The 17,169-nt window shown below is 37.6% G+C and overlaps 4 protein-coding genes across 10 annotated transcripts in view; 1 reads left to right on the plus strand and 3 right to left on the minus strand.

Moving 5' to 3' along the window:
* The window catches only part of LOC100743983 (bromodomain-containing protein 2), a 20,260-nt gene extending 19,510 nt beyond the window's left edge, over nt 1-750 (minus strand). For all 6 annotated transcript variants that reach the window (XM_012387567.3, XM_024368792.2, XM_003490793.4 and 3 more), the window contains exon 1: nt 325-750. The gene's annotated coding sequence lies outside the window, so the exon portion shown is untranslated. The remainder of the gene's footprint in view (nt 1-324) is intronic.
* Nucleotides 751-2,494: 1,744 nt separating this feature from the next.
* LOC100744183 (ribosomal RNA small subunit methyltransferase NEP1) lies at nt 2,495-4,185 on the minus strand. The gene is made up of 4 exons (XM_003490795.4): nt 3,952-4,185; nt 3,484-3,727; nt 2,869-3,077; nt 2,495-2,777 (listed from the first exon to the last, which is right to left on the minus strand). The coding sequence occupies exons 1-4, from the start codon at nt 4,093-4,095 to the stop codon at nt 2,664-2,666; spliced, it is 711 nt and encodes a 236-aa protein (XP_003490843.1). The 5' UTR covers nt 4,096-4,185; the 3' UTR covers nt 2,495-2,663.
* Nucleotides 4,186-5,411: 1,226 nt separating this feature from the next.
* LOC105680963 (coiled-coil domain-containing protein 151-like) lies at nt 5,412-8,581 on the minus strand. The gene is made up of 6 exons (XM_033321660.1): nt 7,953-8,581; nt 7,762-7,877; nt 7,202-7,558; nt 6,990-7,134; nt 5,908-6,060; nt 5,412-5,627 (listed from the first exon to the last, which is right to left on the minus strand). Exons 1-6 carry the CDS (start codon nt 8,097-8,099, stop codon nt 5,412-5,414), a joined length of 1,134 nt encoding a protein of 377 aa, XP_033177551.1. The 5' UTR covers nt 8,100-8,581.
* Nucleotides 8,582-13,677: 5,096 nt separating this feature from the next.
* Nucleotides 13,678-17,169, plus strand: part of LOC100747773 (neurogenic locus Notch protein) — a 190,592-nt gene continuing 187,100 nt past the window's right edge. For both annotated transcript variants that reach the window (XM_012387648.3, XM_024368741.2), the window contains exon 1: nt 13,678-14,029. In XM_012387648.3, the coding sequence (XP_012243071.1) occupies nt 13,915-14,029 (115 nt within the window). In that variant the 5' untranslated portion in view covers nt 13,678-13,914. The remainder of the gene's footprint in view (nt 14,030-17,169) is intronic.

A 17,169-nucleotide genomic window follows, 5' to 3' on the forward strand; every position in this document is an offset into this window, starting at 1 on the left:
CGCCCAGCCGATGCACCCAGCCGACGCACAACAAACACGAGCAAGCCGCCGTGTGAGAATCTAGCCGAGCGCTCGACTGGCACAGAAATCATAATGTTTCTCACAGCGGAAAATTGTGGCGCGCGCGGAAAAACCGGGCTGCCTTTTCGCTCACTCACACTCGATTTGCCGTAGGTTTCAACATGGCGGTATGGCCGCTCGGGAAAGAAAGCTCTCAAGGGCCCGCCGCTACAGCCGCCACTTACGCACCACCACGACACACACCAAACGCTATACTTATCATCAACGGATCCAGAAACTTGAAAATCATTTGTAATCACTTACCTGATCAATGGAAGTCCACTTTTCACAGGAATTCTATCGAAAAACACTAGCACTCCGTCTTGGACACTGGGTCGCACTGCGCTTTCTCCCTGCTAACTAGTTTGGCTGGTCGGTGTTATGGCCGTCGCTGAGTGTGCCCCGCCGTATCACTCACTCACTCTCACTCGTGCGAGCGCGAGCGCTCGGTTCGCATACGCGACGAACGCGGACGCGGCCCGATCAACTAGTTCCACACACTCACGAATAAGGACGTTAATCTCTAATACTAATATCGTATCAGTGCCCCGTACCGAGCTCCACCGACATTTTCCTCAAGTCTCGTACAATCGGATGGCTTTCCGTGCCCATCACGATCTCGGATCTAGAAACTAATGATCGCAGCACCAACAATGGCTATGCATTCTTCCGCGACGTACTGAATGGTTCCGTTCCAATATTCCTCGAACACGACCTGTCTATCCATTCTCCTCGCTGCGCCATCATTTCGAATTTTACCGAACTAACTCGAACAAAAGCGCGCCAAATTCAACAGATCATTGCCTAACTATATTCTATTTAACAAATCTTTAGTTTCTACAGCTAGATATATCGATGTTAGATAATGTATCATGCTAGATAATTCAATTGTAATTACATATTTCAGTTTAATAATTTACCATTATTGGAAATCGCTTGTTTTACTGAAAATGAAGATCTATTTAAAAATAACAGAGTATACAAAATTTATTCGAAAACAGATTTATATTGTATTTTCCTGTGTTATTAGAGTATTTAATATAAGGAAGAGAGACTAGGATTTACAAGGTATACCATAATTAAACGATTTTATTTTCAAATTAAGATTGGACTTTATTAATTAATCCAAAAATTAATGGTTAATTTCCATCGTTCCATGTCCAGCCATGTACAATTGCACGTTTGCATGGTTGAAGTGATAATTTCATAAATATAAATGTTAACAGATAATGATAACGGAAAAGAAAATAAATTTTAATATTACCGTAATCGGTTAATTTTCTTATTTAAAACATAACGTTAAAATGTCTTAACCACCGCGCAAGTCGTGGTTCAATTCCGCGATTCTACAATTACTGCAATGCATTTTGGGATACGCGGAAAATCTATAACTATATTTCACTTTTATAACACTATATTTTAAATAATTAAAATAATATCGGGAACAATATAATAATTAAAAATTTAGTTAGCACGTAGTAAATTTTACAAATGATTCAAATGGTATCTTGTCTTATAGACGTGTACGTCACATCACCATACAAAGTTCCGTTACACGTCTAAGATAGTGAAATACGACCTTTTCTTTGTCATACCATTTCAAACGAAACACAAACTGAGCTTTTGAAAAACTAAATTTTTCAAGCATAGTTAATAACACACTTGAACAAATAATCTACTAAACACCTAAAATCCTATTAATGTCATAAAGTAAATAACGCATCGATAGTCTACAAACTCATGACATTGACTACGTTAGTCAATTAGACAATTATAGAGTATATCACATATCACTTATTGTACAGTTAAAGAAACACTAAATAAAAAAAGGTCTTGCGACAATTTGAATTGATATCCATAACAAGATGCTATTATGTACATTGACACAACAAGCGGTGGCACTAAATCACAAAATGGCGTCTCTTAGATGAATACTATCACCTTTCAGTAATTTACATGATTAAAATGTGTCACTTCGAATAGAGGCATTAAATCACAGAAACGACAGATCTCAACATTAAGAAAACAACATACTGTGATTTTAAAAAAGAAAATTACGAGAAGATAAAAAAGTGTTCCAAATACTTAAGATTAACGACCATTTTGGCTTTGATGACGTAATGAAATACGAAAGTCAAGAAAGAAACTAGATATTTAGGAGCCAATGTTAGTGCACACGCAGCATACGTTAGCATCCTTCCGGTTGCCATCAACTTTATCACGTTCTGACCAGCGATTGGTGTACTTTTGTTAGAGTCATCGGGATGAACCAATAGCTTGAAAACCAATATTGATGAGTCATGTTGTTTAGGATTTTCCATCGAGTGTTACGTAATGCTATACGATGTTTACTTCTCTATAGTTCTCTATATTTAGTAAATAAACATTTCAATAGAAACGTGATATAATACTTGAAATACATAATATAACACAATTTTATATGAAAGTACAATATTTTTATTTATCTTTACACGTCATTTTATTTTCTTCTTGTATTCTTATTCACAATTACACAGAAGTTGCTTATAAATAATAGAAAAATAAATGAAACTCGAGAATTAAATCGCATATGTAAATGACGCACGTATACTGTCAATTTGTTACTATACTATTCCCCAAACTTCTTCAAACGCCGAGCATAATTTGCTACACGTTAAAGCACCAGATAGTGGATAGTTGCTTATAGATATAGTATCTTCTATATAATCTGGCTTTACCTGTAATTTCAATTATTAATAAATAAATTGGTCAAACTAAATAAGACATAACATATAACGATGTATCGTATTTGACACTTGTAAAGTTTACCTGTCCATGTGCCATTGCTCCTACCGTAACGGCTATTGGTTCATCAGGGGGAACTAATTCTCGTGGATTTTGTACTTTATTTGCACTGAATGACATTGCAATTTTACGACAGCCAACTGGCAGATGATCGGTAACTGGATTTTTAATTACTTTTAATAATTTCATCGGACCATCAGAGGCACGAATACTGAATTTATGTAACAATTGCACTGCAAAATACGAGAGAAATTAATATAAAACACAGTCTCGTACAAAGATCACAGGAAAAACACCCGATAAGTAATCATTTTTAAAAATGCAGCCAAAATACATCGTTAAAAAGAACATTTTAATAGGACACAATTAAAAATGGGAAGCCTTTTGAAAACGATCAATAGATCGACAAGGTTCGGTAAAAATCTCAGAAATATAGCTATATAAAGGAGCGATATTTCTAAAACTATGGATTAGCCTTAAAATCATATACAGAGGCAATCGTAGTAACATGGGATTGCTCGTCGACATACTGAATTTTACAACTGCTCACCTGTAAAACACAAAACATGACTTATCGTGTTTCTCCTTATGTTCTTTGTATTTATTCAATATTCGTAGAAATTCATCGTTTATATTTACCCATAAGACCAGCAAAACGTTTAAACGTTCTTGGTATCCTGGTTTGTGGATTTACTTCTATCAAAACATTCTTTTCCGTATGGATATAAACTTGCAGAAGTCCAGCTCTATTTAACGGGCTGTCCATTAACATTAATAAACATTGATGAGTAATATCTGGTCGGCACATGCCAGGATCACGATTATTCTTTTTTAATATATTAACGTGATCGTCACAATTCAATAACTGAAAACTATTTCCAACCTAAATAAAGTTGGTCGTTATAAAATTATTATATCGTTTACAATGAAACCAATTTCTTAATGACTTTTATACATATCTGCCCCGAATACAATTACATTGATAATGAATTGAAAATTCCGTTACTAATCGATAAATAAATTCATTGGTACAAGTTCAGCAAGACAAAGTGTAATAATACAGGTTTAGAATATATTTTAAAAGTTACGAATAAAATATAACCTTACCTTAACCGATTCTAATTGAGCGTTTTCTAAGATAATAATTAAACGTTTCTCTTGGTTTTTGATGTGAGCAATATGAAGATGTTTAGGAGCTGGATCGTATTCAGAGTCGCTATTTCCATCCCGAGTTTTACGCTTTTTACCCATCTTCCTTAAATTTAGCGTAAATACGAATTTTTGTAAATACGTACTTACAAGTATGTCAAAAATCAGTGGACAGCAGTAATAAAAGCATAGCGCTTAAAGGACTGAGAGATGGCGGAAGTTTGCAATTCCGTGAATCTTTAGAGCATTTCTTTCGATACGGTAGTGCATGGAATAAATCTATCGTTGAGCGATAATATTGGATTATATACTATTAGTTGGTATACCAGGTACTAGATGTCAGTAGTATGCAGTTACTAATTTAAAATGCGTGCAGGGGATGTTAAAGGAATGTAATAATGTTGTTTAACAACAATAACGATACAATAGTAAAATACAACGATACAGTAATGTTGTTTATATTCAACTTGTAGTACCGTTATATATGTCGGAGACAAAAGGACGCCAGGGCCCCTCTGGAACTTCAGGATAATAACCCCCTAACATTGTGATTTAGAGTCTACTATAGCCGAAATGAAACAATCGCAGTTATCCAAGCCGATGGCAATTGTCCGGGATTAGTGACGGTGAGCTTTGGCTCGGGGTGACAGCCTGCCGCCCAACGTAGCCGCGGTCAACGGGACGGGCGCTCCGTCTAACAAAGGTGCGGAGCGGTGTTATGACCCTCATTAAAGGAACTACCCATAGAGGTATCGGACAGTAAAACATGCTAACGGTTCCTTAGGACAATGAATACCTGATGTTGAGGCACGTACACAGCACAAGTCTAGTTAGCCCGAGGACCCGCTGTAAAACCTGGGTTTTCCGGCAATTAATATTTGTGCAAACGGACAGGCAGCTTTTGTCCCGAATCGACCAATCGACAGCGACGTCGATCCGAGGATCTCGTGCACATAGACACATCCCACCATAGTTTTCCTCGTAGTGGCGTCGTTCGAGGAAGGGAATAGCGCCTTACGATCAGTACATGTTTGAGTTGCAGCAAGTATATCTATCCTCCCGTTGACCGTGGATTCGTTATCGAACCTAAGACCATTATCACTAGTATCGCGAGTGCCTAATCGCCGCTGTTGATCGTCGAATCGGTAATGTTCATACTCGTAGTATCAGGCCGTACCGTCGTTATAACACAGCGATGGCCATTCCAATGGAGATCTAGCAAATGCCCACAACTCCTGACGCTATTCCCGACGCTTCTCTGACATATAAATTATTGTTGATCTTAAAAGAAAATGAAGAAATATAGAGAAGAACAAGGAAATATTGGTACATAGAAAATAAAATTGAGCGAGCATATATCGAGATAGGATAATTGTTGGCATAAAATTAGACGAATATACTAATATACGTAAGAAAGTTCATTTCCTGAAAGTAAATGCTTTTCGACGACTTTTAATATCAACCAGTTGCTGTGCCTGTTTCTTGAGAGTATTTCTAGTTGGTATATCCTCTTCGTCTTCAGAAAGCAACGTCGCCGGTGTCATTGTGGATGGAAATCGTGGGAAAAGTGGCCCTCCATCTATGCGTGCTGCTTTTCCCTCCACCGAGTTAGTCGTAATCGATACTGTTTCCAACTAAATGACGAATAGATTAATATCTATCTAGACGTTTCCAGAATTATAAATTACCGTTCGATTATACAAGCAACACGAGACGAAATTCCTTAAAACGAAATATTATTCATTATCGATAGCAAGTGTTTAGATTATGAAAGAACTTGGACTATCGACTATCGACTATCGACTAACGACTAAATAGTACATTAGAGATTCATTTTGTTACACTTTATTTCTAGTTAGACTTTTGGCAACTACTTGTGCGATATTTATTAACGAGTCGAAACGTATAGTTTACCTTGTCAATCGATATTTCCTGCAATACTTGCAAATACTTGTCTCGACCACCGAAAGTTTCAATGGTATTAGTTAGCTTCTCATTTATTAGATCTAGGAGCTGCAAAGGGTGTTGAATTTCGCTTGATTCTTCAGGCAACGTATCGATTATATCCTGAAAGATGCGAGAAAATATCGCTATATTATTACTATATTATATCAGTACTCGATTAGTACTAGTACAATAGTATCGGTTTTCCTGCGATAAAGCAGATTTTATCCTGTGAAATATCGTTTAAAGAAAAAATATAATTCTGGAAGAAAAGATCGTTATTGGATGACGGTGATATTGGGGTTAGGTTGGTTTCTAAGAGAAGATGTTTCTTCTTTGTCCTGGATATTTGTACAGCTACAGCTAGTAAGAGGACCGAAAGAAGATCGTAGGACGAGTTAACTAACTAAGGGCAGCACGTACTAGCGAGATCGATTGTATCAATAATTGGTTTTCTCGTGGTTCGACGTGCTACCGAAGTGTTTACTTTCGATCAGGTTCGAAGGTGTTAACGCGGTGGGACAGCAGCTTCTTAAGGTGAGAATTGCAGACGGGGATCGTTCAAGGAAGTTGATTGGTCAACGACTCGCAGGTTGGCGGTGCTAAATCTTCAGAGACAATATAATGGCTATGAAAACTCGAAGCGGCTCCATTCCTGTGACCACCATTCAATCTGCTTTTACTAATTTAATTAGGGATTTACATGGTATTTCCATCGACCATTTTAACACCACATAGCCGCTTACAGGAGATTTCATTTTGTCGGCCTGTTAATTCATCGACATATTTCTTTGTTTCACGAACGAATATACGTTAATTGAAAATCTTTCAAGTATAGGATAATTATTGGCGGCTTGAAACAGTGCCATCAGAATTTTCTCACGTTAATTTATACGATTCGCAGTATGAAAAACTTGCAACATCTCTGTTGCGAAATGAACATTTTCAGAAATTCAATTCTATATCGATAAAGCTTTTCTTACCAAAAGATTAGACAACACGGTGTTTCGTTAAATAGTGAAATATTACGAGAAGATGCTGTAATTACTCACGCGAAATTTGTTGCACACGTTCCGCAATGTCATGGTAATTGCTTGCAATAGATCTTCCATCTTCTGCCTTCTCGCGTCCGCTTTTAATCGGCGCGATCGCTGTTGGTCGATGCGACGGTTCAGTTTCTCCGTTTCTTCCGCATTTCTGACATACACGGTGTCTGTACAATACAATATCCTCGACGAATATATAGAAACAGGTGGAAACTCACTGTTCCGCGTCCTTCGTTTCAGAGAACTTTCTCATTTCCATTTCGTCGATAAGCTGCAGTCTCTGCTTTTCTAAAGCCATTTTCTCTTGCTCCGTGGCCAGCCGCATTTTCTGCAGATTATCCTTAGTCGCTCGCTGACCCAGAAACCGGTTCACAACGTCTTCGGATCTGGACACTCCGGTGGCACTGCGCAGCTTGGCGAACGTCTCTTCGAGTCGTGTCACCTCGTCCTTGGTAATGTCCTCCGCATGCTGTACATGGCTTTCTCCACGTGTGTCAAAATCATCTCGCGGACGCGAATGGAATATCATCTTTTCCAAACGCTCGAGTTCCGTTTTTCGCTCTAACACGCGTTGCCTGGTCGTAATACATTTTCCTTTAATTTACTGCCGATTAAATGCCGATTAAATGCCGATTAAATGCCGATTAAATCTAAGAATTGCGTCCGAATAAGATACTTTAGTGCACGAATAAGCGGCCTTCGCACTCTACTCTAAAATATTTTTCACCATTGTTCACCAGATTTTACACGGATTTACCTCAACTTTCATCGATCGTACCTGTATTCTTCAAGGACAGCACGACGCTCTTTGCTACAATTTGTAACCTCGATTTCTTCTTTTATCAATGTTTCCTGCATATTATCCTTTAACGTAATAGCTTCTTCTTTCGCTTTCTGTGCATAGATAATGTAATATTATGTCTTACGAAAGAAAGGAATTATCTCGATACAATTAAAACGACGCCTTGCCTCCAGACGTTTCGTTTCATTCTCTTGCTCCTTTATTTCATCTTCCAGACTTTTCAACGAAGACGCATAAAGCACAGATTTCTGTTTCAGATCGGAGCACATCGACCGATATTTCATTCGTGCTATGTTCGCTTTGATTTGCATCATCCTGATATGCTCCAAACGTACTTCCAGTTTAACAATTTTCTGTCATCATATAAACGTAACTCTAACGGATGCTCTGACGATGTTTATCTGTATTGTTCTAACTCACGTTTCGCAACGGATTCTCCATCTTCTCCTTAAATATCTTCTGCATCTTATTGCTCGTTAATTTACTATATTCATCCAGCAACGAGTGCAGTCTCTGCTGTCGCTAAGAATATTTACGCTTCTATGGATACAAAATACATTCGCGCCAGTCTAATCTTTAAGAGATTGATATCGCGTTGCTCACCTTCTTACGTTCGTACTTAATTAGATCGTGCTTCTTTCTTAAGCGTATATTGTCCTCTTGCATTTTAGTAATTGTCTCATCTAAATTGCGTTTTTTCTCACAAGCCAAAGATTTGCGGCTTACGTGAACTTTGCCCTCTGATTTCCCCTCGTTCTGAAATAACACACACACACACACACACACACATGTATAACGATTTACTTAATCAATGTTTTTTTAATCGTCGCATTCCATAATTACGTTCCGTATGTTTGCATATTCTACGTAGAGTTCTTTAACGCTTCGCTTGAGAGTTGCGATTTTCTCCGCGTACTCGTGCTTCTTAGCTTCGTATTCTTCGAAAGTCGCTTTTCTTTGTCCCTCTGCCAACATAAGACACATACTTGGTTATTAACACTTACTAACGATTTTTTATATCGGCTTTACGTACCTATATCTACAGCTAAGGGATATCGTGTCGCGTCGAAATGACAAATCAACTTCGTTCGACCAGATATTAGATATTTCTCACGAATATCTAGCCATAAAATGTTCATCCAAGGTAAACGTTTATAACTCAAAGAACAAGAGACCCAATTTGTTTAAGGAAAATATCAAGTTATATACCGTCCTTCTAAATGACTGCTAAGAACGTACGATCGTAGGATAATCGTTTCTTTAATGGTACAACCTATTCACCTTAGCTACAGTACCATTGAACGATTTACTTCACCTACTTATACCGTTACGTTCCGTCACCTTACCATATATCAAAATCCATCCCTCGATTCTCTCGATACATATAATCGGACCCTCGATAAGCCTAAGCAATTGTCATAAAATTTAGCACTTTCACTTTACCGTCAAGACCCTTAACAAGGCCCTTAACGAGACCCTTAACAGGTCCCTTAATTGCCACATTGCCACAAAACATCTTTCAAGTCGAGAAACTCCTTAGGATTATTGTTCATTCAGGTAATGAAATATCTCAAAAACCATAGCACCAATTTTAACCATTTTGCATCGTAAATTAATCATTTCATTTAAAGAATTTATACACAAAATTATTTTTTCCTAGGCTTTCTAATTTTTGAAATCTGTATGTAGTATACCTATCTCTACGGGACCCGTCAAATTGACGGGTGAACGAAAATACGCATTCTTCTATAAAAAATCGATTTATTCAAATTAAGTCTGAAAAGAACGATATTAGGCTTCGCATTTAAATAAATTATTAATAAATAAAAAGACTTTTTTTAAATTATCACTAAAAAGAGTAACAATAACATTAACGGTACACGGTAATCATATCTATTGAGCACATTTTTTGCAAATATACCGAATGTTGTTTGTGCATTTTCCGCATACGATCTTTTTTGCAATGTATATGTCGGAGATGAAAGCACACAGGAGCCTTCTCTCTGGAACTTCGGGAAAATCCGTAAAATTATAATTAAAGTTTACAGCCGTAATTAAACAATTTGCCGTCATTCGGCCCAATTGTACTTGTTTGCGATTTGTGATAATAAACTTGGGCTCAAGGCGACCCTCAATAGCCGAACGTAGCCGCGGTCAACGGGACGGGCGCTTCGCCTAACAAAGGTGTGGAGTTATAGTATGACCCTCATTAAAAGAAATACCAATAGAAAGAAATACCAATAGAGACAATTCGGACAATGAATACCTGATGGTGAGGAACGTACACAGCACAAGTCCAGTTAGCCCGAGGACCCGCTATAAAACGATTGATTGTCGAATCGGTAGTGTCCATATTCGTAGTATCAGGCCGTATCTTCGTTATAACACAGCGATGGCCAATTCCAATGAAGATCTAGCAAACGCCCACAACCCTATTCCTGACGCTTCTCCGACATATAAATAATTAGCCATGTCACTGCGCCACGCCAGAAAAGATTACTGAAAATTCTCAATGCGAGAATTGATTGTAAATTTTAATAAATAAAAAAAAAAGTTTAGCTTTAATATATATGTCGAAGATGAAAGGACATCGGGACCTTTCTTTAGAATGTTCGGAAAAACCCAATACTCCGATCCAGATGTTTACGACAACGACGACAATAAACGAAGAAATAGTTACGCGGGAACTTAAGGTTTATGACGATGGGTTTGGGCTCGAGGTGACATAATGAGTCACCGAACGTACCCACGGTCACAGGAGGGACGTGTAATAACGGAAGCAGGAAATAGTTGTGCAGCTCTCCTCAGAAACAGAGATTGACCCAAGAAGTGGGAAAAGGACTATATAAGGTCGGTTTCATTTGGATTACGAGTTAGTTAGTTAGTTAGTTAGTCGTTGGGCGAATTGCTGATTGAGGTATCGAGAGTTATCCGAATCGTGTATTACGTTTGCACTCGTCATCCCGTGGACCGTGGATTCGTTATCGAACCTGAATTCGTTGTCACCAACATCTCGACCATCCTATCGCCGCTATTACTCATAGCCTCTTGTAGTACCCACATTTGTACCAATAAACATCAGCTATATCCGCGATGGTAAATTTGAGTTGAGTGAAGGTTCATCGAACGCCCAAAATTTCGACCTTAATCCGACATATGAAAACAAAATACGACGGTAAAATAAAAAATGTTTCAACGAAAAAGTCATTGGATAGATGCCGTAAGATGGGAAATAATATTTTATACAAATGCTCGAGTTGGCGAGTTCGCGAACCGAACCGATATTTGCTAGTTTACGTTTAATAGAAACGCTCGCTGGAATATTCACTTTGTAATTAGCATTTTGATAGCTAGTATATATCGATATGCCAGTAGAAATGTTCTTTTTTCTTCTTGAAGAAGCCACTTATGTGACACGAACGTTTTTTTTTTTTTTTTGAACTTGTAGTCTTTCCGGTTAAACGTGTTCTTATGTATCTCTGTATGCAATCGGCAACTTGCTTGGGAAATAAACGCCAGCGAATTGTTTTCTTTTCTCAAACGACGTTATACGAACGACGTTACAAACGCCGTAGCAAATATGTGAATATTAGACCAGATTAAGCAAACAGACCGTAACGTTACTATTTTCCACAATATCGTTTATCTACGTAAATTTACCTGATAGTTGGATCTTTTTCTTGATCTCGGTGATTTTTTTATTCAAATCGTTTAGTTTGTCTTCTATAGTGGGCGCTAACGGGTCAGACATGATTTCACACAGAAACTTGCCAAGTAATCCAGTTTATCGACTGGATACTTGGCGTTGTCCTGGTAACGACATTACGTACAACTGTTTGCTCTAGGTGTCACGCGTAAACCGTGGAGCGCAGAGCGTAAAGCGCAGAGCGTAAAGCGCAGAACGTAAAGCGCAAAGCGTAAAGCGTAAAGCGTAAAGCGTAAAGCGTAAAGCGTAAAGCGTAAAGCGTAAAGCGTAAACGTGTAATTTATAAACAGTTACCTAATATATCAATTTTTAATCTTTTAATGAATATGTTTTCGTTAATATCGTTACAAAAAACATGCTTAATTAGGGATATTACCAACTTATCGTCAGTGTTATATCGATCTTTAATCTCTGTACAATAAATTCTACTATTTTATCTTTACATATATACTAGCGTTTAAAAGTTAAAAATCTCTTAAGATTTGATTGATGAGAATACATCATGAAAGAATAGCACGAATGAAAGTATAATAGTTCTAGTCTTATTGTTAGTCTTTGTATTATTTATTTAAAATGTCTTAAGAATTTAATTCTTAACGAAATACTTAACTATATTTCAAACCGTGAGAAAGAAATCAAAATCCAACGAGTAGATAAAACGTTATGGTTGTTACTGTATATCAAAGAAGAAAGCGATGAAACGCTACTGTTCGCAAGAATAAAAGACGAGAAATAATAAATTACATTATTTTTTATTTTGAATCGTTTTAGCAACTGAGGCTCGATCTTTATTTTAATTTAACAAGGAAACATAAAATATGCACAAACCAAGGATCTTTTAATCAAAGCATCAACAGTTAATACAATATGCGGTCATAATAATATGCGAGCAAACGAAAATACTGTTACCCTGTTGCTCTTCATCTTACGCGACGATACATCGCTCGAGAATGTTGGTGGTTCGATGATGGTGTTAATCGTCCCATTAATAAAAACTAACGACCGTCGTATTTACAGTTTCGTGCGTGTATCTTGCATGCCTTCGGGAACACAAAGGGGAAAGCAATTCGTAAATCTTGGTCCGTTGAATGGACTTAAGGAGAGGGCACCGAATTATAATTATAATTCCGCATTTGTATTCGTTAAGGCAGCAGCCGCGTTTGGCGCGACCACTGCTACGCTGCCGATGAAATTCGCGTTACACGCAATCAACCGCTGGAAGGTTAATTAATGATCAGACATGCTTGGCCAGTACTTGACGGGGCTTCATACACATCGGCGCGGCGCGGCGCGGCGCGGCGCGGCGTCTTGGTACTTTATAACTGACCACGTTCGTTGCGTTCCGTTTGCCGCCTGAATTCTAGAGAAGCATCACGCGCCACGGTGTTAGATTTCAATCCGGTCGAGAATCAGGAATTCGATTCACATTTGCGACTCGAATTCGTGAAACTGACAATGAGTAAAACACGTCCAATGGTAATTTGAAAAAAAAGAAAGACACAAAATAACAAGAAAGCAGCTTAATGGTTACCTCGTTATTACACGTGCGGATGCCTTAATTAACAACCTTGATAACGAAACAATTAAATCGCCGTCGTTAGACTGCTCGTTCACACGCAGAGTGGTGCAGCGAAAAGATGGAATTAATTACAAGTACTATATCATACCTATTATCTACCGTAACAAAGACAATTGATTAAGAATACCTATATTATATTAGGGACAAAAGATACGACTCACTAGCTCCAGATATATATGAGATGGAAATAATCGATTGAAATCTTGTTTAAATAGATGATACTTTTACGTTTGTAAAAATGTATAACCAAGCATATTTCAAAGCATTTTTAACAATAACGTATGAAATAAAATCATTATTATATATCAAATGAAATTTAATTTTCAGTGTTGCCCGTATATCGATCATAATATCGAGCGACATTGCGATATTAGTAAAAATTATTTCACGTCCTATTTTTGATCGTAGCATAAAAAAGTTGAATCGAATATCGAATAAGTTATCGTGTAGCTAAAGTGTAATAAATGCGCGCTACGGCCTCGTTCCGTTCGAGCTGCATCTTTATTGGCTCATGTGGTCAGCCATCCTATGGTGGCGGAGTGATACAGCTGTAGAAGGCAGGTGCGCGCGCATTGAGGAACTACTTTCAGCGCGTTAAGCGAACAATAGGGATCCCAGAAGTGTTTCGGACGCGGTCGTGTTCGTATATGGTTGCCGCATGCTTTTTTCTCGTATTGCCTCGCGTGAACGTGTACACATTTTTGTTGGACGTATCGGAGGTGACATAGATTTCGGACGATGTGCGTGGTCAAGTGACGGTACGCGGATTTTATACTGAAGTGCACCGAAGTGTTGGTTGTTTCTAGTGTGTGCGCCCGGGTCCCGATGAGTGTGTGTCTACTCGATGTGTGTGGATAAAATTCACGGCATCATGTTGCCACAACGAAAATTGGATTACGCATCGATGGCGTGTTTTCTTCTGCCTCTGCTCATCCTTGTTTTCTTTCCTGCGGTGTCCGGTAAGTGTAATATCACATTTTATTCGAGGACATTACGCGCACTTCGGTCAGGAGTCGGTTTGAAGTCATTGTTCCCCACATGTCGCTGCTAGGCAACAGGTCACGAAACAACGCCGAGCGCCGGCGCGTTAGACGCTTGCTCTTAACTGACATTCGGCATATTTTTCAAACGTTTCCTCCGTGAAACGTGTTATAAAACGTTTGATCAACGAGGTCAAACCGTTGAAAGATTAACGAACGATTTCGTTCGTATAATTAGTATTCCGAAGCGATGTCGGACATTGCCGTGCTTGCTTTCAATTACTACCTGTCTCAAAAATATTGACCGTGTCAGTGGTTGTAGTACTCTCCCTTCTCTCTTGCTGCTCAACGCCTCTTTATTTCTCCAAACGAATATTTGTCAATAATTTCTTCCTTTTCATTTTGTTTTTGTCTTTTATACGCGCATGCAGGATACTAGCATTAAAAAAAAACATACTAATACCATTATTTTTACCCATGAGATTAAAATTCTCATTCTATGTACATGTGAAAATTGAATTATTTTCTTATTTATTGCTATCTAAAAAGAAACTTATTTCAGTACTTTATATATTCTTCACGTATGTATATGTGTATGTTAGCTTGCTCGAATACACGTGGTTAGTGGTTATGTTACTGTCACAGTGGTGCTCAATTTCCATATCACCGATAAGAGTGTACTTTAAAGTTGCTAGTCCCTGAGGGACAGGTGCCCAACCCCGCTTTCCAGGAAACGAGTCTTCCTTCCCTTGTGTGCGCGTAAACATCCGATGTATCGCGTTCCCGTTTCTTTTCATTCTTTTCTTGCAAACGACAGTTTTCATTTTCCCTTATATACGACAATTTTTGGCCTAAAAACTTCTGCTTGTTATCGTCTTATTTTTATACCGCTAATTCCGCTATACCGCTAGTTGATATTTTTATAAACCCAAGTACCAAAGCAATGGAACGTAAGCAGAAATCTTGTATACGTATATGTGCATTTCGTATATTTTTGCACCTCTAAATTTCCTATATGTATGTACAGTGGTATGAAAAAAGTTGTCGCAACTTCTCATTATGTTACAACAAATAAAGGAATAAAAAACATGTAGGTATATAGAGGGCCTTCTCATGTACAATTCAATTAATTATTAAGTATATTAAATATATTAGAGCACAAAAAGGACTCTCTTTCTTAAAGACTCGATTAAATAAATATTGCGGCAGTTGTTCGTAGTTAACAAAGTGAAAAACAGTATTGGCAAATGACTCGACGCCATATTGGAAACGATGCCATATTGGCGGGTAGCTCGTTGTCAGTTCTATTTGATTTTTCAAACAGGCTGATCCTCTACGATACGGTGGAAGTAGAAAGTAATATACAGTAACAAATAATAAAAGTACTTAGTACATATATATACATATTTTCTTATTTATCGCGACACGACGAGAAATTGCGAAAATTTGTTTACGTCGCTGTATATAAATACAGAAACATACGTATATTTTGTAAGTTAGGCACCCACAAATGAGAAAGTAAATCATTTTTCGCAAAGTATGTATGTACATTCTCGTTGGATCTAACGTAATATAGATACATATTACGATACAAATAACAATACTAATAAATGTAAATAAGACTATTAGTTTAACATTAGCGTTAAATGTAATCATGCATATTTAATATTTGAATAATTGAATAATACAATTGAGTAAGAAGAGTACAAGTTATATATGTTGATTATATATATGATACGTTGATAAGAAACTTGTAGCTTATGTGGCTAAGAAGGACGATATCGGATTTTGCAATGTAAGATTTTATCGAGTTTCAAGTTAATATAATTCGCATAAAAATGCAATAAAATTAATAATAATACCCGTATCTAGAATAAAATGTAAACAATGTAGAGTAGTTTAAGATCTTTCGGACGTTCCTCATAGTGAATTTTCATTTTCACTTTTCTGTACCGCGTAAATCTGTGTAGGCGATGACGTAAGACTGTCTTAGGCCTTAGTACAGTACATACTTAGGCGGGAAGAACGTGCGGTCGGTACAGGGCAATCGACCAAAGAAAGTTGGTAAAACCGAATAGTAGCGACACGCAGACAAATGCAAACTCCGATCATTCGACACTGTTGCATAACAAATTCCATTTTATACCTTCCTTAACCTCTATACACAAAGGTGAATCGGTGTCATTCGGTATCATTTTGCATTAAAATACGTTATTTTGATCGAATACATATTTCACATTTCTTTTCCGCTGTTAATCTTACAATTAGCTATTATGCTAGCAATTGTCGGAGATAATCGATACGAATTAACGCGAATCGATTTTTCGAAATTTTAACTTTGACGCGATTTTTATTCGAGACGTTGCATCTATCGGGTAAAAAAGAAAAAAGAGAGAATAATAAAGGATTTGATATCACGGGATTACGTTCTGGAACGTTCTCCGATCGAGACAAGTTGGCAGTCGCTTCCGAGAGCGTACCGAGGACCTCGCCTCGAGTCTGTTACTTGGCGTTGAGATATTCTGAATGCGGCATGGCGGCAGTTCTGCAGACTATCCCCGCCGTTCTTATGTTCTCAGGCTTTCTCTTCTCTCTCTCCTTAGGAAACGATTCGCCCCGGACTTGACGTGCTTTCACACAAAACCATGCGCGCGTCGTCCCTGCGCCAATTCACTTTCGCGAGCCTAACTCGCAATTGATAGGTTAACATTTTGCTCCTTCTTAAAAATTCAATTCAAACGAACGAATAGTTTATAATATAGAATGTTTTCGAATCAAGTAAAACGGAGATTGTGTTGATATTATATTTTATATTCGGTGTGTAGAAAATTAGAGACATGTCCCAATTGTTCTGTCACGTTCTGCACCGATGATGTATAATATTATACATCGTACATTATACGATAACATAAATTCTCCTAAATAAGAGCTTGTTCAACGAAATAAATAATAATTTGAAAATGTTCATCGGTAGGGGTTTGAATTATGACACTAATGAAATAATTATCAAAAATATAATCATATTAGGTAAGTTAATAAATCACTCTAGTAAATAGCTTTCTTGACTTTGTTTGTCGAGTCTGGGGAACTTGGCTCAGGAAAATATTATCCATTTGTTA

This window comes from Bombus impatiens, unplaced genomic scaffold (assembly GCF_000188095.3).
Source record: "Bombus impatiens unplaced genomic scaffold, BIMP_2.2 scf_0478, whole genome shotgun sequence".
Classification (NCBI taxonomy): domain Eukaryota; kingdom Metazoa; phylum Arthropoda; class Insecta; order Hymenoptera; family Apidae; genus Bombus; species Bombus impatiens.

Coding starts and splice junctions, on each gene's coding strand:
- LOC100744183 (XM_003490795.4), bottom strand. CDS start 4,095: ATGGGTAAAAAGCGTAAAACTCGGGATGGAAATAGCGACTCTGAATAC. Junction 3,728..3,951: donor CTCAATTAGAATCGGTTAAG/GTAAGGTTATAT, acceptor AACTTTATTTAG/GTTGGAAATAGTTTTCAGTT. Junction 3,078..3,483: donor ACGTTTTGCTGGTCTTATGG/GTAAATATAAAC, acceptor CGTATTTTGCAG/TGCAATTGTTACATAAATTC.
- LOC105680963 (XM_033321660.1), bottom strand. CDS start 8,099: ATGATGCAAATCAAAGCGAACATAGCACGAATGAAATATCGGTCGATG. Junction 7,135..7,201: donor GAAACGAAGGACGCGGAACA/GTGAGTTTCCAC, acceptor CGTGTATGTCAG/AAATGCGGAAGAAACGGAGA. Junction 6,061..6,989: donor ACGTGTGCAACAAATTTCGC/GTGAGTAATTAC, acceptor CGCATCTTTCAG/GATATAATCGATACGTTGCC.